General features: G+C 29.7%; 1 protein-coding gene across 1 annotated transcript in view; it reads left to right on the top strand.

Moving 5' to 3' along the window:
* The window catches only part of Abcd3 (ATP binding cassette subfamily D member Pmp70), an 87,368-nt gene that overhangs the window by 11,212 nt on the left and 52,761 nt on the right, over nucleotides 1-23,395 (top strand). The window contains exons 3-8 of the mRNA XM_035350314.2: nucleotides 2,232-2,278; nucleotides 8,159-8,210; nucleotides 11,601-11,689; nucleotides 14,005-14,074; nucleotides 14,996-15,022; nucleotides 18,070-18,140. Of these exons, the coding sequence (XP_035206205.1) occupies nucleotides 2,232-2,278; nucleotides 8,159-8,210; nucleotides 11,601-11,689; nucleotides 14,005-14,074; nucleotides 14,996-15,022; nucleotides 18,070-18,140 (356 nt within the window). The remainder of the gene's footprint in view (nucleotides 1-2,231; nucleotides 2,279-8,158; nucleotides 8,211-11,600; nucleotides 11,690-14,004; nucleotides 14,075-14,995; nucleotides 15,023-18,069; nucleotides 18,141-23,395) is intronic.

Here is a 23,395-nt window from a genome sequence, read left to right as displayed (position 1 = left end):
ATTTTTTTATGTGATCTCTATTTTTTAGCATATAAAGTATTTATATATTTAGCATTTTTTTTTAATCATATCAGAGTTGTACTTGGATATCTTTTCCTCCAAGGCAAAGAGGTATTTGGACAAACAAATTAACTAACATAGAATCTCTCTTAATGAATAGCAACAGGAACTGATTGCTTCTGAATGAGAGATTCTCTTGATAATTGATATTTATTTCTATAACTTATCCATTTATGTTTTCTGATGCAATTTGCAGAAGCTGCATTACACAGAGTGTTAGTTGAATTTTGCAATCAATCAGAAACTGTGAAGTAAATAATACTGGAAATCATACAGATTATTTAAAATTAAAACATGTATAACTTGATAATTCAGAAAAATAAAACTAAGCAACACTTTAATTATCACATGGAAGAGGTTTTTTTTTTTTTTTTTTTTTTTTTTTTAGTGTAATGATACATAGCTTTGAATATTTGCTTGCTTACAAGATTGTTGCAGGAGTTTTTAAAATTGGCTTTTTATGTAATGAAACTTCATAGCATCATGTACTGAAGTAAATGAACTTTGCTCAGTAAATCTTATGAAAAGTCTGCAATCTTTTGTCAGCTTTCTTGTAATTCTACATGTTTTATCTTTTCTTTAGTTCACCAGCTTGTTCCATGTAACTTCATTATTCTTTTTGCACATCATCTTCATCTTCTCCTTTTCTCTTCATCATCTTTCTCCTTTCCAGTACATGTCTGATTATTTCATTGTCATCATGTGGGAATATGATAGGAACATAATTATTCCAAACCATCTATTGAAGCCTGCATTTTCTCTCTACTAGCACCAGTCTTCTTTGAACACGTAACTGCTAAATCCAAGATGTTGGACATTGGCACCAAATATGTTGTAAAACCAAGAGAATTTTCATCATTTGATTCATCACCTTCAAATTATTTTTGATGCAAGAGCCAAAGCAAATATGGTATCGTATCTGAAAGTCATGGACACTGCTTACAAAGTTCATGCATCAGTGCATTAAAAGGGATCTTTATATTCTGAATTGATTTGATAAGGCTCAGACAGGGCTGCAGAAATGTAGCATAAATGTTTCCCCCATTTAAGGCTTCAGATGGTTAGCTTCTTGTAAAATTTTTGATCTCATAGGCCCAAGTTTTAGATTTAAAATTAGACCTTGAAAAATTGGCAGTTAATTGGGTGTGGTTTAACTTCATCACATTTCACTCATCAGCACGCAATAGAAATAAGACAAAATTGAAAGGAACAACATACGTTTAGTCGGCAATTTCAGAATGCATTGGTAATAGTGTATAGCAGATGCTGGCTAAGTTATGATGATATCCGTGAATTTGAAAGAAAATAAAGATTGAAATTTTCTAATGAATAGAATTAAGAAATGTGGAGAAGTGGTATAAATGAAGATCATGTAACATAAGTTGTTCATTGCAGTGACAATGCCCCAATAGTCAATTAACTGCAATATGATTCTAAATCCAGTAAATATTCCTACCGATAGTTCTTTAATCTCAACAAAACATCGCTGTAATTTTCAGTGACATATCCAACACTAATACAGTAATATATAACACTAATACAGCATAAATCAGTATTAGTGTTATATCCAACACTAATACTGATTTATACTTTAACATTATAAAAGTGTGTGTAGTATATTCAACCTGCAGCACTTTTGATTATAAGTTAATGTCATTAATTTTCTATCAGGTAGATTATCACAGTACTTTTTTAGTCCCTTTCTTTGAATTAATGCAATAAAAATGTGTATTGGGGGGGGGGAAGAAAGAAAAAAAAAACTAACTGCAGGAAGAAAGTTAAGTAAATCAGTTATTTTTTTACTTCAATAATTTGGTTGCTTATTAAAGTTGATACTAGTTGCAAAAGTAAACTGAGAGACTCCATCCTGACAGAGAAAATCTTTTCAAAAGAGGAAATCTGATTGGCTATATAGGACAGAGAATGAAACCAATATCAAGAATATAATGCTTTTAAATCATCATAAATAATGTTAACAAAGTTTAATTATTTTAATAAGGTATTTTGAAATTGTGGTGCATGTGTTTCAGAGTTAACAATCATAATATTTTAAAAATGAAATTCTTACTGTTCATAACTAATTTTGTGTTGTTCATCTGAGGCAAATACACTTGCCTCACCTTTATCCTGGCTCTATATCATAGGAAAAACATTGTTATTATTAATTGCAGAAAGAAGAAAAGAAAGAAAGAGTGCAAGTGGACATGAAGTTTTTTAGGTATATTATTTATTATATATTCACTGTTATATACATTAAGTATCAAATGTAAGTAATGCAGGGGGAATATATTGCTAACATGTTAATTTTTAAAATTTAATGTTTATTTGAATGAGACATGATGATTTTGAATTCAAGATAAATCTATGACTTTTGCTTAACCCATCTCAGAAAAAACTTTAGCATAGAATAGTTGAAGTGAAACTCCCTCTGTTCCTGCAAGAGAGGGGAAAAAAAAAAAAAAATAAAATTGTTCTGGGTAACCCATAAAAGAATTTATTTCAAATTAATATTATTTTTCAACATGTGTTTTACTGAATGTTTTCATGCATATATCTATATTTTGTAGTATTTAAAAAGTATATAATACATGTTAGATTTGCACTTATGACTGAATTAACTTGTGACATATCTCTTGCAGAAAATGTTTTAACAGTTCAAGGCTTATTAACAAGAGTGCAAAATATTTGGTTTTGGATCATTAATAATATGTCCAAAATAAGCAGTATCACAAATGTTTTATTTTAATTCTACAGTAGAAAGTCCGAGAACCAGAATCATCGGGACTTCGGCGATTCTGGATTGTGAAAATTTCTGGATTTTAGATCATCAGTTTAAATCTAGTAAGATGACGTATAGACAGTTAGAAGTAGAAGCTTGGCCATCATCTCTGTAGTACCACAAGTGATTCTATAATGCTGAATCTAGCTTCCACGTCCAGTTTTAAGTGAGAACACCCTGGGGGGGTGATACGAGGATCTGCCATTCATCTTTCCCTTCCAAATAACCCAGGGTTCGTACGGTCCATGAGTCCTTAAAAGTCCTTAAATTTTTTTGGAATCGATTTTTGGTCCTTAAAGGTTCTTAATTTTGGCCAAAATTAGCAGAAGGTCCTTAATTTTAATAATCTGAAATTTCTGTCTGTTTTTATGACTGCCATTTTGAGTGTGAATTAGCATTTTGGAGGAATATTTTGGCGATTCTGTGACATATATGGCTATCTTTTGAATGGGTTCATGGGTTATAATTTGTTTCTATTTCTAATATAAATGATAGGATACTCAAGTTTCCAAGCAAGAAGTGAAACATAAGCATTTCGAAATTCATTTTTTCTAATAAAGAGCTCTTAAACAAGTTTTTGCTTTTGGGGATGTGAATTCTTTTATTAAACGGTTCTAAATTTGGTGACTTGTCAACATTTTGGCGATTTTAAGATCAGTTTCTATAGAACATTTTTAATTCCGAGATCTGAAAATTTTTCGACGATTTTTTTAAAACATCATAACATTGATAAATTTCATTAAGATAATGGTAACATATTGAAATTAACTATGTAATTAAATAAAAATGCCTTCTTTTTAATTTTTTTCACAGTAAGCGTTTTTTTTTTCATATAATTGTCTCAGAATATTCAAAATTCTCAGAAAATGCACCAGTTTTCTCTATAAAATTAATTTTACACTTTTCCCCTCCTTTTTTTTTTTTTCAAAATATTTCTGGCTTTTTTCTGTTACAGAATTGGTTTTCTTTAGTATTTTAGGCATTGCAGATTGGAAAGTTTAGAAAGATTTGAAAGCAAGATTTTATAGACCCACGAAAGATTCGAGAAATATGTGGCAAAATGAAGAATATCTCCATGGTATCAACACGTAATGGATGAATTTTAGAGAAAGTTTGCGATGAATTTCTTACTTTTTGGAGAATGTCTGGAAGAATAATGAAAACATAATATTTGAATGTTTTACTCCTGATACTAGAATCTTTTTCTTAACATGTTTATCTTCCCTTTATTTTCTCTACTTTTCTCTAGACACAAGCGTGGAAAATATCAAAAATGCTTCTAATTTTATCACTTGGGCAGGCATTATAGAAAGAGGACTTTTTATTAGTAAAGAAATTGAAAACTTAAATTTAAAAGATTCATCTAATATGTCTTAATGCATCATACACAGAGCAGGCACTAGCCATTTTCCCACCTGATGCAATCTCTGTGGATCCTAAATTCTGCTTCCAATGCCTGCTCTAAATTCTAAAAGTTTTGCCATTTCTAGATTTTCATGTTCTGTGTGTCATTAAATCCTAAAAATTCTGCCACACCAGCTCTGTAACCAGCCTTTACTATATGTATTTCATATTTCTTCTGAATATTCATATTACTAAAGAAATAAAATTAGCCACTTTTTCTATATATTCTAAATGTATTTGGTGTTTTTTAAAATACCAGAAATTCTTAATTAAATTCTAAAATGGAAAGGAAACATGTTGAAGAAAGAAACTGAATACATAAAGAAAATTATTCTTAAAGATATGTGCAGTTATTATTATGTAAATTATTATGTGCAGTTATTATTATTGATTTCAGTCTTTACTATAATTTCCCATTTCTATTTCCTCAAATGATAGAGTTACTGAGTCAGATTAAATAAAAATTAAATTGTATAATCTTTGACATTTAGTCCACATTTTGAGTTTGAAATTGACTTCTCTTGTTTAATTACGTCACCGTGAGCTGTAATTGATTTTGCTAGCATTAGAACATGCCTTTATGTTCTAAGTTCTTTTTAAATAAGAGGCTTATCTAAACCTTTGTCTGATATTGTAGCTACTTTCAGACATAGGGATAATTTGCTTCACATCTGTCTGGGGTTTGGGATTATTTAACTTTTACCAGATCAAGTAAACCCTCATAGATACATTGTGGAGAGGTTGATAAGTTAGGAGATAAAGTATGTAGAAACTAGTGAGAGCACTGGTTTGCATATTGAGACAAATCTCTGATTGTTAGAAAAGATGCTTAAAGAGAAGGAAATCGATATAAACTAGCCAAAATATTTGGGAAGGCATTAAATTAAAATGATGGATAAATATTTTGTTGAGTGTCGTTACAAAACATAAATGTTTTTTAGCTTTTAATATGTAATTATCCTAATATCGTTTAAGAATCAATGTTATAAATTACATGTATTTTAAACTGTAAAATTTTATTAGATTTTGATTTTAATATGTCCTTTTTTAACAAATATTGTTAAAAAATAAAATTTAATACTGGCCATGTAAATCCATAATGACTAAGGTTATCAAACTACCTAATTAATTTTTTTTAATAACTGATTGCTTACCCTTAAAAATTATCTCTACATATTAAAGTAAGTTATTGCCTTTCATTAATATTCACTGTGGTCACAAGATAAAATACAAAAATGTAAAAATTCAAGTAAAACTTATTCTTAGCATCTAGTGAGACTTAAAATAATACAAAACAGCTTATCACCTCTGGTGCTTTAATGGCTTATTGGGACCTTAAACTATATTAACTGGGTTACAACCTTTGGAACTCTACACAAAGCTATGACACTAACTGCATTAAAGAGCCTGATTAAATTTCAACACTTGCAAACTGTGCTTACATCAGGCCTTTCAGGTTTGTTCGAATCAGCATGTCTCTCTCTGGACAATCAGCAGCCGTGACAACATTCAGTCTTTTGTTACGAATCATGCTGATTGTGATCTTACTTCTCATTTTAACCTATGTCACTTGACATAAATTCTAACATCTGCTATTTACACAAGCATTGAACCTCTAAACCTCTGGACTGACCAAGTATGTGACAAAATGAGACATAAAGAAATCAACATAAAGCTGACTATTAGTAAAACATAAATGTCACTTATCTTCTTACAAATATGTCCAACTATTATAAGTGTAAAATATTTAATGCTATTTAATAAATTGCAAAAAGTTTATTTTATTCTCAAACTTATTAATAATTATGTTAATTAATTCATGTTTAGTAATAATGCATACTACTTAGGGATCTATTTTATTTTTAGGATGGTATTACAAAAGTGGAATTCAGGCATAGAACAATATTTTTAATTGAATTTATTCAGTTCCCATTTGCTCATAGGTCCTTAATTTTTTTCATCAATGGTCCTTAAAAGTACTTAATTTCCATGTGCAGAAATGTGTACGAACCCTGTAACCTTTCCAGAGGACTTTAAGTTTGCTGTGTATTTCGAGTATTTCCTTGCCACCGAGACACTACGTTTGCGACCTGGATTCAAACCCGGGCCCATTGGTCCAGCAGTCAGCATTTCTAACAACTATACCAACTAAGCGGTGATGACATGTAGACATGGCAACATTGTGGCTTTCCTTATTTTTTAGGTCAGGTGGAAAAATGCTAACCTTCCCTCAAACAAGTAAGAGAGCCAGTGCCAGAGTTGGTGCTACTGAACCTGGTGGTAGAACCAAGGGCAGCAAAGCTTTTAGAATTAGAGATTTATAGAACAGAGAAAATTAGAGATGTCAAAATTTTTAGAATTTAGGAACGGCTAAATTTTTAGATTGTACAGAAGTACTGGGCAGCAGAATTTAAGACCCGTGGAGACTGCACCAGGTGGCAAATGTGTAGTGCCAGCCCTCCTTTCTCTACAAGGACTCAAGGGTCAGAAGTGGAATTCTGGCCAACAATGCAAGGGCAATCAGTGTAGTGTTGGCTATTTTGTGACTTGATAGCCAGCAGGTGTTCGAAAATTTCATGCAGAAATCTCAGTTATTCCAGAGAAAAATCACTTTTATGTCACATCTGCTTCTTTTTGTTGAGTGTTATATTCTCCTTTCTTAGATTTTTGTAAGAGTGGAATTTATTATTTTTATTTTATTATTCGTTTGGCTGGTGGTTTAAATATCAAATCACTCTGGATATTGAGACACATTTCGAACTTTGTACTATATATGTGATAACAATTTTTTTTTTAAATTTTTAAAATGAAGTCATGCTTCAGTTTATAAATGCTTAATATATAAACCATGAAATAAGTTTATCATTAAAAAGTTAAAGAAAATTGCCCATATTTTTATATAGCCAGTGTAAATATGATTATTTTGTAGCATACTGTTGTCTTTACAGTGCAAGTTAAAATTTAATTACATTCTGCTTTATAAATTTCTGTGTTATTTTATATGAATTAATTCATTATATAAAATAGTCTTGTAGATAGTAAACAATATTTTTGAGCATTACTGTTATTGATTTTATAGTAAAAATACTTGAGTTCCTATATAATCTCATTTGGATGTAGAATTACAGTAAAATCTCGACTATCCAGTACTATTCAACTAACTGGAAAGCTCAAGTAATGGAAATATTTTTAAATAAAAAAAAAATAAAAATGTAAAACTAAGCAAATAGGAGTAACTTCATTATAAAGCACAAATAGCACTGCAATTCGAATAAAACAAAAACTGTTGCCAAACAGTGCAATTTAGGTTTGGCGATATCACCTCTAATTTTCATGGTTGATGCAATTTTGAAATTGATTATAATGTTTTACTTCAGTATTTGTGTCTTTTTTCTTTTGAAAATGTGTGCCCATTTTTCTTTTGACAATTTCACATAATTTAAATGTAGGTATCTAATATTCAAGATGATAAGAAATAAAATGATTCAATTTATAATTTTAATACTGGAAATTTTTACTTCCATTCATTTGCCTTTTCTGGTGCTTTTTCATTATGCACATGCCATATGCTTTTGGGTGCATGTGAAAGAGAAAGACAAACACATGCCAAGACCCAGTGATTGTGTCATCTGGAGATTATGTGTCAGTATGTGTGTCTGTGCAAAAAAGAATATTAAATACACATTTGCATAATATTACAATAGTACTGCCAAAATGCATGACAGTTGTGTAATGGAAAAAATACCTTGTTTTTACCTTGAATTGCATTTTTTATGCAATCAATTTTCTGGAATTTTCACATGTAAGGAATTCAGCACTTCCTGCAGTTTCTGGATAACCTTTACCTCTTACCATACTTTTTTATGCTTCTGTAAACTTTAACAAAAAATGTTATGGACAATTTTATCTTTTTAGACAACTACGGGAAGTCCTGAAGATAATAATGCCTGGTGTCTTCACGGTAGAGGTAATTTAATTTTGAATCAATGTAAAATAACTCTCTTATTCATATATAACCATTTGATTATTTTTATTATTTTAAATATGTTTATTTTTTAATCTGAACCTTTATTTGAAAAGTTAAAAATTAAAGGGTTATCTTGTTACATTTTTATTTAGAAGTGTACATTTGATATATCATTCAAAAATGCATTCAAGGATATTTATGTAAACACCAATAAAAAATTTCAGTCATATGTTAAAACATTATACTGTAGAGTTTGCAAACTCAACATTTCGTATAACTTTGATGATACTTTTCCTTAATCATTGAAATCTGCTTTTTAAGTAGAACATTCCTTTGAAATAATATTATGCTTTATTAATAGCTAGACTGTAGTAATTTTGAACATCGCCATTATGTTATAAACAATATAATTATATTTTAATTACTGTTAACTACAGTACATATTTATGTGTATGAATATCTGCATGTTTTCTTGTTTTATTCAAATATTTATTATGATATTCTAATTTTACAGCTTTTTTCTCTTCCTTTTTGTAACACAATTTCTTGGAACCTGTATAATGAATATGGTGACAGTTTTTGTTATTTCTGTGCAAATTCCAATCTACTCCATATCCCCTTTTAGTATCAAAATGGCTGAAGAAAGTCAGATGACTGCTGTCGATTACCACTCACATCCCTCCTTTCCATTAGCAGGTTTATGGTTGTACTCTGTTAAGTTAAATTTTTCAGTTCATTTTGGGTAGAGTTTTTGTGATGCATTGTCTGTGTAAGTGAAAATGTCAAACATGAAGAAAGGAAATAAAATTTAATGCAACAATGGAAGGGAAATTGGATGCCTTAAAAGACTGGAAAAAGAGAAAAGTATTAATAAGATTGCCATGGATTTAGGTGTTGGAAAAAATATTATGAGTTGCGAATACCCCATTCCTCCTTTCATAAATCTGCTCATTTTCAGTAGTAATTCGATAAATTCTCTGCTTTCAGTAGGTGGAGTATTCTACAGTATAAGTTAAGGTCGGCACCCAAAATCAGATACTTAATTGACCAGTTGATTAAATTCAAGTCTTGTGGCTAAACAGAAATTTGATTGAACTGTAAAGTCTTCAAGTAGTTCAGTCAACAGAGCAACTACACATAACGAATTGGTTCTAGGTTTAATTTCTAGCTTTGATAAGATTTTTTGTTTGGTTATTTGTTGATTCTGATCTCAACAAAAAGCAAGAAATGGTACATATTATAATAATATAGAACTGTCATTCAAAGGAATTACAAGTCATACAAAAATTACAACTTTGTGTTTGTTTTTTCATGCAGTGAAGTTATTGCCTTTACATTGCAATTCCTTCAGGAAGGCCTGAAGAGATAAAGATGATCTGGGGAAGCTACTGAGAGTCATGATAAATCGACTGTAGCAGAATTCACAGAGAAGTTTAAAGTATATAGGACTAGAGTGGAAAAGCGTATACAACTCAAGATAACTATGCAAAATGCAAACCTTTTTTTTTTTTTTTAAATTGCTAATCTTTGGCCTCAGTTTTTACTGAAATTCTTATTTGTTGTGTTTATTTTTATGAACCAATTTTTTATTCTATTATTGTTTTGTTATTTTATATCTAGTATATAGAAATTTGATGTCTGATTCTTTAAACAAGATAATAAATAATATATTTTGGGAAGTAGATTTACAATCAAAAGGTTCTATGAATATTTTCAGCATTGTGTTAAAACTCTTTAATGATTCACTGTTTTTATTTCTCAATCTACTGACTTTTGTCTGTTTACTATTTAATGTGTAGAATTTATATGTTACTAACTGCTTACTATGCTTGTTTTGTTTTCTAAAACAAATGTAGTATGGCACATGTTTTTATCATTTGGTATATGCACAACAACAACAACAACAAAAAAAAAAAAATCGCTTGCATGTGTGTGTGTGTGTGTAGTCATCATTTAGACCATGTAAACTCATTTCCTTTTATTCATTAGATGGTAATAGGGCTATATGGCATTGGAAACTGTTCTGTCTAATAAAAGGCACTGCTTCATGCAATGCACATAAATAATTTTTAAGAAAGAAACACCAAAAGTCAAGAAGACCAAGAAATTATGGGGATTTGTTGAAGCTATTGAGAACCATGGAAAGATTATCATAGCAGAATTAGCAGATAGGTATGAGGTATATAGAACAAGATTGGAAAGGTTAGAATTTGTTATAAACTTGGATATTATAGTACCGCATGACTTATTAAAAAAAAAAAAAAAAAAAAAAAAAAAAAAAAAGACTGAATTATTGTAAATTGTGTTTCAAACCGTGCTGGTAGAAAGCATCTGCATTTTTGAATCAAATGGTAACTAGCCATGAATAGTGGATTTTCTAGAAGAATATCATATGATACAAGATTATTGTAGACCAGGCATAATGTCATCACAAAACAAGGATTACATCCATAAAAGATACTGCTAAATTGGATTTCAAAGCAATGATTAATTGAACTATGATTGAACCAGATATTAAAGATAAGGGGTGTATAGTTTTACTATTTTAGTCATGGCCTGGGAACAAAGCAATTATTGCAGGTGACTAGTCAGAGAGTGGTATTTCATCACGATAAAGCAAGTCCTGTACATCTTTTGGATTTGAAGAATTCACTAGAGTTTAGGTGGAAATTCCTATTCCATCCTTTTTATTTTTACTGGACATTGCTTCAACAGATATTATCTCTTTCAGTCAAATTTGACTATCTGCATCAACCAGAGTACATCAAAATACAGGATCTCCATAGTGAGCTATGAAACTCCTCTGTAGAGGAGAGTATGACCCCTATATTTTTCTATTTTTTATGTATTATTTTGTTATTTATGCACATTTTCACTTTTTTTTTTCCCTAATTGCTGCTTCAAGTATCTTTTCGCAAAATTTGTTTGAAGTTTAATTTAAAATGAACAATTTATTTTTTAATCAAAATGACTAGAATAATAAAAAAAGAAATATCTTCATTGCAATCATATTAATCTCACTAAATGTAATATATTTTAAATATTGATTGCTTAAAATATGTGCAGTGAGACTTCATAAATTATGCATAGGAAAATAAATATTACGAGTATATTTAATTAAGTTTAATAGTATTCTAATACCAATAATGAAACTCCTGAAACAAAATTTTTTATCTTCATTTTCTTATAGAATGAAAATATATTATTATGACTATTTTAAAATTTAAAATAGCTTATAAAACTAGCATAGTATTCCATTTAATTCAAAAATAGTAAGAAGACTAAATTTTAATGTGTTCATATTCCTTCTTGTAGTTTTTTTATTGAACTGTAAAGAAAATGTAGGAATATTTTTGTATGTAATATTACAAATAATTTTTTACATTGCAGTTTGCATATGTTGCCATGATTGCTGGTACTTTGGTTGGCCGAACATTGTGTGATATATGGATGATACACAATGGAACCATTATTGAAAGGTACTATATTTTTTCTTTGACCTATTAAAATATTTTATATTAAGAAACTCAGAATTATTCCTCATGCATAAATAACTATTGAAAGGAAATTTTTCTTAAAATACTTTCGCGAGTATGTTAGTTGTCTGAAAATTTTGAAACTGATTCTTTCAAATACAGAGTCAAAATGACCCTGTATTTTTTTCTGTTCAAAGTTTGAAGCATTTGCATTGAATTACATTCTTCAGAATATTTTATTATTCATTCAGAAACACAAAGAACTTTTTGCAAGATTCTTTTTCAATTTTGTGGGCATAGCATTTCTGGCCACCTCACCTGAAGAAAACATTTTGCCATATAATCGCCTTTTAAATATTTAGAATATTCAGAACTCACTTATGTCAATAAATCAATTTTAAATAATGCTGCCAATTGAGTGAATTTGATCTCTCCATTATGGCTCAAACAATTTTCAAAACATTTACATAATAGCCATGGCTCACTATTTGCCCAGAGGTGTGTAATATGAAACCATAGTGGACAACTTGCTAAAATGGGCATTGTCAGTCACTAGCATGTACCTTGAAGTACATTTGTTATTGAAATAGAGGGCTAAAATTTCATCGAGATATAGAACTATAACATTTTTAAGTGTTTCGTTATGGTTGTTCTAAAGTATAACATAAAATATAACCACATCTCTATCAGATAACTGTAAAGATATCTTCCTCAGTCACCATGAAAAAATATGTTCGATACTTGTGATGAAATATTGAAGGCCACTGCTGTCCAAATGCAGATGTAATTATAAAACCCTCCACAGGTTGCTTGCTACATTTAATGTTGAGATAGAGAATCAGAAGCAGTTCAAAAAATATTCAGTCAGCCTTTTGTGTAAATAAAATATTTACAAATTTTTGAATCTATGAAACTAGTTAGAAAATGCTTTCATATTGCAGTGAGTTGTGTAACAAATGGACTATCGGAGTTCTTGTAACTAAAATCAGAAAAGGCCATATGTGATATTTCTCAATGTTTTAAATGTGGAAGCATCCTTGCAATAAATTTGATCCCTGATAGAAATCTTATATAAAAATTATCAGAAACTATATTTCAAAACATATTTGGACATTTATTTATACTGAAGATTCAATGATAGAAAAAAAATATTACCAGTGTTGTAAAGTTAGGGTCTAATTTTGCATCTAAACAATTATAAATTTTAGTTTCATAGGATCAAGGACTAGAAGAAAAATTAAGCCCTGTCCTTCTAAAATATAGCACTCCAGGCATGATAGGAAGACAAGACAAAAAAAAAAAAAAAAAAAAAAGTAACATACATTGTTTGTAGGGGAATACATTGCTTCACCAAAATATTAAATTGGGCATTTGTAACACAAAAAATGATAACATTTACAGTATATCCTGCCACTATCCAGGTTTACACATAAAAAAAAAAAAAAAAAAATAAGTGACTTTTTAAAAGAAAGCTCTCTAATATTAGTAAGCAAAACTTCAAGGCATGCTTTGTAAATTATTGTACAGCATAAGATTAGGTGTAGCAAAATAAGGTTAAGAATCAGTATTTATTATTATATATATGTAATAATATCATCTGCTCTAGGAATGGACTACATTAATTTATAAACTTGTTTAGAAGAAAAGTATGTAGTTTTCATATATATAAATACAAAATAGTATTAAAATAAAAATGCAGCTAAAATGCAGAAATGATATTTTATTGATGGCGGTAGCTTCATAAAATTTAAAACTCATCTGATGACTCAATGTTTTCTTAGTCGCGTAAAATTTATGAATTGCAAGCTACAATTCTCTCCTTGCCTTTTAGTAGCATATATTCCTGATGAGAATGTATGTTCTCTGAAATTTGTAACTCATCGGGCCAAGCTGTCAAGCTTCAAGTGCCATTTACCTTTTTGGTGGATGTAGTTCTGAGATGTCAGCTTATTGAATAGCAGTTCACTCTTGCGCCTGTAGAAACTTACTGAGTGTCAGTTGGTTGCTGTTGAGTTCAACAGCTCATAATTAATTGTCTGGCAAGATTGGCAATGGTTTGTGTTACATGACTGACCTGCTCAATTTTTAGTTTTGTTTTCATCTTCTGTTTTGCAATAGATTGAACAGATTTTCTTCCAGACACATTTCAAGTTTATTTGTGAAATTTCTTTCCTATGTTTTCCAAAAGTGAGGGACCATGTCATTTAGAATTTGTTTGCAGGGTTACTGTATTGAAAATTCTAAATCAATGTTGTAAAGTTATTTGCTCTTCAGGTTATTCATTTTGGTCATGAAACTGAAATATTCATGTTTTATAGGGCCATAATTACACAAGACATTTCTTTGTTTCGAAAAAGTTTAGAAGCTTTTATTTTTGCTATGCCTTTGGTAAGTAACTTTATTTCTTGTATGATAATGTACTTTGTGTAAAATAATGTTTTATTTTTAATTTTATGTATATGTATCAACTTAAAAATGCTTGAAAATACAAATAAGGGATTGCATTTTTAACAGTTTGACTGTTCTTATTACATTTTGTACCAACAATGGGAAACTTGTCTGTGCAACTCTATGTGATCATTGTATGTCTGTGCTGTAAGCCATGCAGGTTTTGTTTTGTAAATATTTAGAAATATATTTTGGAATAATAAATGCAGGTTAATTTGAAATTGATTCTTATGTCAAATCTGTACTTCATTTTAAATAACTCTAAGACTTAATACAATATTTCACCCACAAGAAATGTAAATTTTCATTTTCAATGTATTTTTCTATAAAATAGCTATCGTTAAGATTTTAGGGCTTAAAATATAATGTAAGTTAATAGGAATTACACAATCATCTATCTAAAATTCACAAAAGCCAATGTTTAGTGATATCTTTTTAATTGGTCTGAAAGATACCTGAAATGTTCAAAAATATAAAAGTATATGTGGGTCAGGAAGTCTACAATCAGTCATTATAATACATCTTATTAATCATATTGTGGGCCTGGTGGTGAAAAAGATTTGTATGTGGCATCAGTGTGCCATCTTTATATTATATGATGTTGTAAAAAAGGTCAATATTTGAATAAAAATAGCTAATCTGAAAATCACATTTAAACTATCAGCTAAATATTCACTGAATATTGCACTGCATACATTTTTACGATGGTGAAAGTTATAACCAATACCTAGTTTTATGTTGTAACTGAATACATTTATATGCATGATTATGTTATTTTAGTAAAATGTTGTTAAATTTGAAGAAAGTATTGTTATATAATGTGTATATATTGTTCAAACATTTTCCTTTTGTCTTTTCTAGTTATCCCTTGTTAACAATGCCATGAAGGTTTGTATATTTTATAAAATCCAAGTTCATCTTGCTAAGTTTTGTTTAATAATTCTATATTATCTAGTTTTTAATTTAATTAAAAGTTAAAATGTTTGGCATTGCAATTATAAACCTGTGTGTTTTGACAATTATCAGTTAATATCTATTTTTATGGATTAAAGAATTTGTAAAATAGAATTTTCTTTGATATGCATCTTTTAATTGTACATTATGTACAATTAAAAGAGGCGTATTAAATGCTGTAGACAAAACTTTCAGTAATATTAAAATCATTTTAAATGCTTCTTGCAGTATAATAAATTAATTGTTCCTTTATATATTATAAAAAATTAATAATGTATAATTAGAATATGTATATATATATTTGTGGTGTATTATCATCTAAAATTTGTAATTATGTATATATATATGTTACAAATTTTGTACATATCCAGAGAGTTTTAGTGAAATTGTTATATTTTTCTGTATAATGTAACATGAAAATTTAAAGGAAGGATGCTCTACCAAAATAACAATAATAAGAAGAATACAGGGAGCCAAGTCTTTTAATAATGGTTTGTCGAGAAATCGCCAAACTTTTGCTGACATTTTGGTGTGGTTCCTGTATCACCGTAATAGGTATTGCAATTGATTTCATATGCAACTGTAACTGTATCCAGCCCTCATATGCCATCCAGTAATTTTGAGAACCAGAAAGTACTAAAAATATCTCAGCGGCCGGGTGGGAAACTATATAAAACTGAAGAGAGCATATGCTGTCAGTTGTTGTGGTTGTTAGCTCAGAGCGATTTTGGAGAACTTCCCCTTATAGATGTGCTTTGCATTGTGTTGTGTTCAATGTTCCTAGTAGTTTGAAGTGTAACTACTGATTATTCTAGGTGTTACTGTGAAGAACTGTACCAGTATTTTTGTGGAAAGTTCCAGAACTTTGAAGTGTTACTTTTAATAAATTTTATCAACCTATCATCGGACCTGTGTGCATTAAATTTATAATGAACCCATATGCAGACAACAATATATATATATGTTTGTAATTAAATAGTTGATTTTCCAATTAATTTGGTACATTTTGTACACAACACAAAACTATTATTTTAAATTTAGAAAATGCTTTAAGAAATTATAGCATGTGAGGTTATTAAAAAAAGAGAGTATTGAGGAGGGTCTTCCTAGAATGATCGTAAAACAGTTTTTTTTTTTTTAGTTAGCTATCACACTTTGCTGATATGGTGCTCTCTTTATATAATTATCATGTGCTTCATGTTCACATACTCAGATCATTTAAAATAGATCAAATTTAGATTGGATGTGATTTTAATTAAATCCTGTATGTATTTTGAATGACATCTTAAAATTGAATTTTCAATAAATACTTTTCTGAACATGTTATTATATTTGAATTGCTTTAAATATATATTGAGCTGTAATAAATATATATAATGCGGAAAATATTAAAGAAGATGGGTAAGATTATTAAATAATGCACACTTTGAAAAGTTAAGTTGCAAATTATTAAATAAAGGGGAGAGATTCTGATATGTATAAAAAGCTACAATGAAGTAATAATTTTCAGTCCTAAGATTTTTTGAAGATAAGTGGAAGAGCAATTGAAAAAATACTTGAAGATCGTTAATTGAAATAATTCTCATTAGAAGCATATAAAAATGAAATAAAATAAATTTTAGATTTAAGGAATGTATTCAAACCATTTTTAACTTCTTTCATATATATGAAATAAATAAAAATAAAAATATATGTTAAATCTACCTTCTTCTATAAATTGTTATGCTTATTAATTATTGGAACTCTTACTATAGTATAAAGTCCGTAATCTGGACGTCCATTATCCGGAATGATATATAATCCGGACCTCAAAGCCACAAACTTTACACATGCGCGTAAAGAATGTGCATACATTACACATGCGCATAATGTATGCTTTACGCATGTGTGCACTGAAAGAAATGTTTAATAAAGTAAACAGATATTAAGCTTTTTTTTTGTGTGTAAAATTTGATACCCTTTAGATCATAATTGCTCTTTATTTCATAAATTACAGTTTCATATTTTTAATTGTATAATTTCTGTATGCCATCTTACCAGATTTAAATTGATGATCTATAATCCGGAAAAACCCCTAATACGGAATCCCCGAAGACCGACGAGTTCGGATTACAGACTTTGTACTGTATTTGGAAAAGATTTTGTAGGTGTACAGAGAGAAATTATAAAAAAATTTCAGATGCTGCAAATGTAAAACAATTATCCATAATGGACATTTATGCACTTCATTAACATTTGTTTATATCAAATATAATCTTGTTACATTATTAAGCTATGATTTCTCATAACAATTAGCAAAATTAATTGAGTTTAAAAATTTATTTTAAATATTAAAAAAAAATTGGTGTGTTTTTGAAACAATAGTCATAATATCCTTTTGTGTTTACTTTAAAAAACAAAAATGAATGTAAATTATTCTATGTAACTGCAGAAAAAAAATGCATCAGTGGGCTATATCTACGTAAAAATGGTATAAGATGAGGGGTATAAAATTTCATTTAGTACAGAATTAAGCGCAATAATATTTGATTTTAATAAATTAATATCTGAATTCTAAAATTTAAGATATTTAATCTTAGAGAGTTATTAAATAATTTGCTAAAAGCTTGGATAATTTTGTTTTATATCCAATAGATGATAGTTAAAATGTTTTTAGTTACAGTCCGTGCTCTCTTATTATAATGACTGTTTATTGTACTGATCATTCCATTAAAATGATTGGGTGAAAATATCCTCAGCTAATGACAATATTTTAATTTTTACTATAACAATCATTTATCATAAGGTCCTTTTTCTTTAGGAGATGAGGGGTTATTTTAACAAGTGCCAATTATGTTAAGTGTAGCTGTTTGGTATAATGCAAATCTTTTTTATTCTTATCATTTGATATTATTTTCTCCAAATTTTCTATTAACTCATTTTATTCATGTATTATTTTCTAATTATTTTAGTAAATGTTGCTTTTTTTTTTTTTTTTTTAGTTTGGTTTGAATGAGCTGAAACTATTGTTTAGGTCACGGCTGACTAAACATCTCTATGATAAATACCTCAGGTATAATTTCTTAACTTGTTATCTTTCTTAATTGTAGATCTAACTACCGTTCTGTTAGTTAACAGGTTGTTACTTCAAGCAAGCAAGCTGACAAATCAAATGTCAAATAAACAAAGCTTTAAATTAACATGGCATATATCATGCAGACTAAAAATAAACTGTAACTCAAGTAACATGGCATAAATTTACAATTTGACAAAGAAGTATAAAGAAATATATACTACCAGTGTCCCATAATAATAGTAACAAGTGAATATTTAGACAAGAATTATTGACATATGTAGCTGTAAGTTATGTTGTAGTGCAAAATTAAAAGACTTTCAATCAAAATCAGTGTTTCATGACATGTGTCATTTGTTTTGACACATCTTTCAGTTTTTAGGTTAACCTAATTATTATGAATTATAACTGGTTTTCTAATGTCATTTGCTGAATGAAATCAGTTGTTTTATTTCAGCTGAATATCAACCCATTTTAAAAAATAAGAAGTAAAAAAAGAGTTTTCAAGCAAAGATTGTGTTACGAGTATCCAGTTCTTGATGCATCGAAAGAAAAATGAAAAGTTTCAGAAAGGTGCAATTACATTAGCTGCAAAGCAATTAAATTTCGACAGAATGATCATATCAAGAATTAGGGAACCTTGACACAAACCTGCTTCCAAAAATAATTGTCAGAGTGAATCTTATGCTAATGTCGATTTTTGAAAAAAAAAAAAAAAACTGTGGACGTAAATGCAAAGATTGCAGAGAAAAACTTGCATATTCCTCATAGCAGAAAAGGCTCCATAAGATCAGCAGCTCACTGCATTGACGTTCCTAAATCTACATTATTCCAAATTTTGAAAAAAAAAAGGAGGATCCATAAAGTGATTCAATCACCTTCAAGTCAATCACCTTCAAACCATTTCTTTCAGAAAAGAATAGGAAAGGTCACATAAAATTTTGTGTATCAAAAGCAAAGCTTTGCAGCAAAGGGATCCTACCTACAAGTTTAAAATGCAGTAACGAAATTATTAAGAAATCAATAAACTATCTGAACACTCAAAAAAAAAAAAAAAAAAAAAAAAGAGAGAGAGAGAGAGAAGGAATAATATTTTTTATTTATTTTAATTTATTCTAGTTTTTTGATAAATGCTGCATTCTATATTTATTTTCTTTTGCTAGTATTATTATGAGACAAATTAAATTCTTCAACTGCTACTATTATTATGGGGCAGAAGAAGTATAAGTTTTTTCTTTTCAGTCTAGTGGAGCAAGAAAATATTGATTGCTTTTCTTAGCAGCTCTTAGTTGATAAAACAATTGATTACATACATTAGTGGCTGAAGCTGAAAAGGAATGGTAGATTGACTGTTATTCAGCTCTTAGTGGCTGATTGGGCTGCCTGTAAGGATTTTCATATTTTCTCCCAGATGCAGCAAGCATTGCTTTTGGAAAGTTCACTTATAAGGCAGGCATTTTAGTCTTTATATATCCTGTCATAATTAACCAGTTAACTTTTCTTAGCTTCATGTTAATTCTGTACAGCAGTATAGTGGCACATTAAACAATAGTCTAAAAGCTAAGTATGAAGTATGCAAGTCTATCTAATATAAGTAATAGTAATCCTGTTACCTCTTAATCTTTAAATTAACTATTCAGTAGCTTGTAAACTGTTACATTTATCTGAGTGCTTCCTCAGGACAAGCAAGTATAGTGCAAGAAAATTGAAACAAGAGAAAAGTTTGAATTGATAAAGGAGGGACCTGTTAGTAGTAAAAAAAAATAAAATAAATCTTAGAATATACTTACAGTAACTTAACAGTTCAGAATATACTTGCAGTAACTTAGCAATCTTAAAATTAAGCAACCTTTAATCTTAAAACAACTGACTTCGCAATCTTAGAATATACTTGCAATATCTTTACCGAAATTAAAATTTGTAATAATATTTACATCTTTTAGTTGTTTATTTTTGATAAATCTTTTTAGCTTTTTGAATGATCATGCTGCTTTCATACCAAGTTAAAAGCATCAAACTGCTTTAACTTCAGTTGCTTTTGGATTCTATTATTGTATGTCCTTAACTTATGGTTTCAAGTTGGTCATAAAGCTGCATTATGAACAAAGCTGCAGCTATTTTTTAAAATCATAAACAAATTCCCTGTGCATCGCAGATTCTTAATTTTTAATTTCCATTCTTAATTTTTGGGAAGTTGGCCAAAGTATATAAGACCTTATGCCATCTGGCAATAAATCAAATAACATGCACCTCATGTTTATTTATCAGATGCTTTGCTTGCTAAGAGCTAATTTTGGTGATGATGCTTTTGTACAGCAGAAATTGTTAAAAAATTACTCCATGTAAATCGGACCGAAATCATCACTTAACTCGGATCCATGTTCTGGCTTATGTCTAAACTGTTCATTCCTGTCCAGCAAAACTGTAATGGTACTCATGCGGAGGCTACACAATTCATCCTCTGAGATGATGGAATCCAAGCAAACTCAGGTGCGAAGACAAGACAGCACGGAGTATCAATGGTTACAATCTATCCTTTTGATGAAGACTTTTCTCCAACTAAAAGATGTCTACAGAACAATAGCAATAATGCTTGTTATGTACACTGCGTAAATAAAAAGTGCGACTTAGGATATATATTAGATTTATACGTAGCTTTTACTTACTCTAATATAGGTATTTTGACACAAAATCGGACTTTTTAAAATTTGGTTCGAAATTTACAGAGAAATTAAAAAAATTATCTAGTCATACTTTTTCAGTTTGCGCCAAGAATAATTCTCTTGAAAAACTTCTTAATTTATGGCAACCTATTTGCCGTTTCCTTTTTACATTGTGTATGAGTGGGAAAAAGTCACATTGTCCTATTTTCAAATAATATTAACAAAGTGTATGTTATTATCGCTTTCAACAAATATGCCAAATTTCAAAATGCACCAATATATAAATTCACATATATCTTCAGAAATTCTGAATAGAAAGCTCTAATTTTTTGCATGTGTGCTTAGATATACATCTACTTTAAGATGATAGTAAAACTTTTATATAGGTTATAATTTAAAATTTTTAAAAATTATTAAAAAATACAAATTTAAAAAATAAATCATAAGAAATGGGTGAATTTTATTTGGAATGAACCTAAATTTCGAACTGTAAAAGAAGGAATCAAGTACGTGTAATATTAAAAAAGAGATATTAATAAATACATACCAAATTGAATTAACATTGAGGAGCTAATTTTATAAAACCTACTCGTGTAATTTTTACAAAACTTGGCAGTTTGGCATAATTTTGAGTTGTAGAATTGAAATATGGAAAAAAATTGGCATGTCATTTCAGAAAAAGTCCGATCATATGTCAAAATACCTATATTAGAAGAATGGTATGTATAAATCTAATACATATCCTAAGTCACACTTTCGTGACATGAAAAACTCAATTTGAATTTCATCAATTGGCCCAGTAGAATGGGAGATATAGAGCTGTCTCCACCCCCTTTTTTGCGCAGTGTACAGCACAAAGTTTACAAAAACAAATTAAAATGAAAATAATCAATAAACAATATGGAAGGTTAATTTATTAGATATATTGTAGCGATTTTAGAACAGTCAGGTTTTTATTTAGGTAAATAAAATAAAGGTAAGTGTTAAATTTCACAAATTGAATTTTAAGGTAAGTTCAACTGCTTATCATAACAAAGTAGTTTGCTTAGCAAAGTAGTCCGTTTACAATAGGAAACGATAATCACTTGAGTTCAAACAGAGGTAGCGGAGAAAAAGTCCGGCTACGCTTCTTTGAGAGTTTCTTTTTCCGCTCTTGACAGAGCTTAGTAGTGACTCGGGACGAGCCGTAAAATACACAAGAGAGAAAGGGGCTCTCTAAAGCTTACTAGCGACTTGGGAAGAGCCGTAAAATACAAGAGAAAGGCTCTCTCTTCTCTACGCAATGACTGCATATTCTGCAGACTAAAATCTCTCTAATTATTTTCACTCACTGTTTTTATGTTCAGGTTTTCTGGGCGTGTCTTGTGCGTCTGCTGCAGTGATTCGCTAAACGTCTTTTTCGGAGCATCTCTCCATTGGTCAACAGGCGCTGATTTGTTCTCAGATACTGTCTTGACAGCCTGAGAAACTGAAATTTTCTGTGGGAAAATTCAGAACGTCTTTTTGGGAGGTCTATCTAAATTATTTCGAGAAACAGGCAGTTGGCAACAGTCTATCGCATACACACAATGGACACTCCACAACTCGTGAGAAATTGTATGAAAGTTTTCTCCTTTCGTAAAAACAATATGCTTTCCGCACTTTGTTGGGGGTCACGCTCGACCTCAAGAATTCGTAAGTGTCATCAGGGTGGTCATCTGGTGCCCATTTGAAGTCTCCTTTTCCCAGACTTCGTGGGAGCCCGTGGGAAAATAGCTGACGACGTTACAATATTAATAACACAAACAGTAACAGTGAATAATGGTCTAAACTTTACAAAAATGTATAAGTTCATTAGTTAATGCACACTTTTTAAGGCGCAATCTAAGGCCATCAAAAATAGGATAGGCAGAAATTAAATGTTCCACATCCAGTGGCATATAGGGCCGGAGCGATTTCGGCTGATCAAGAAACTCGACCGATCGAATCAACTCAGATGACTTGGTGAGAGAGATATGGATGGGCGGACCGCGTATCACACTGAAATTCATGAAATACAGTAGCTGTAGGCTGTAGGGTAGGAGTAGAATAGAGCTAGTATTCATAAACCTATTTTATGACAGCAACAGTCATAAAATAGATTTATGAAAATACAGTACAGTCGCATTCTAATTTAATTGTGAAGTTGAAATTGTTGCATTATAACTGTAATTAAAAAAAGACTTTCTAGTGAGTTAATGTAAGTTGATGACAAAAAATACTGCAGCTGAACTTTTTACATTACTTTTTAGGTACGTGGAATGGATAAACAAAACTTCAAAGGAGGTGCACAGGAATGAGATGGGCTGAAACAAATTTTTGGCATGTTCGATTGCAAAGATAATTGTTTATATGTAGAATTACTGCTTGCACTCAGAAGTATTGCTTCCAATGATATACAAAATGCACGGATATGACAAATTGCAAAATCTGTTCTGGACAGAATAATAAATTTCTAGAATAATTTTGTCTGCTCACGTATATTTGAAAATATTTCAATATATTGAGCTAGTTACGAAATATTTGCGGACTAAAGAATTAGATTACATATTAGCATATAATATGATTAGGGAG

Source organism: Stegodyphus dumicola, chromosome 2 (assembly GCF_044657685.1).
Source record: "Stegodyphus dumicola isolate Sdum_Otavi_A_Nest chromosome 2, ASM4465768v1".
NCBI lineage: Eukaryota > Metazoa > Arthropoda > Arachnida > Araneae > Eresidae > Stegodyphus > Stegodyphus dumicola.
The sequence above is the reverse complement of the archived record's forward strand: the minus strand, read 5'-3'. Positions and strand labels throughout refer to the sequence as shown.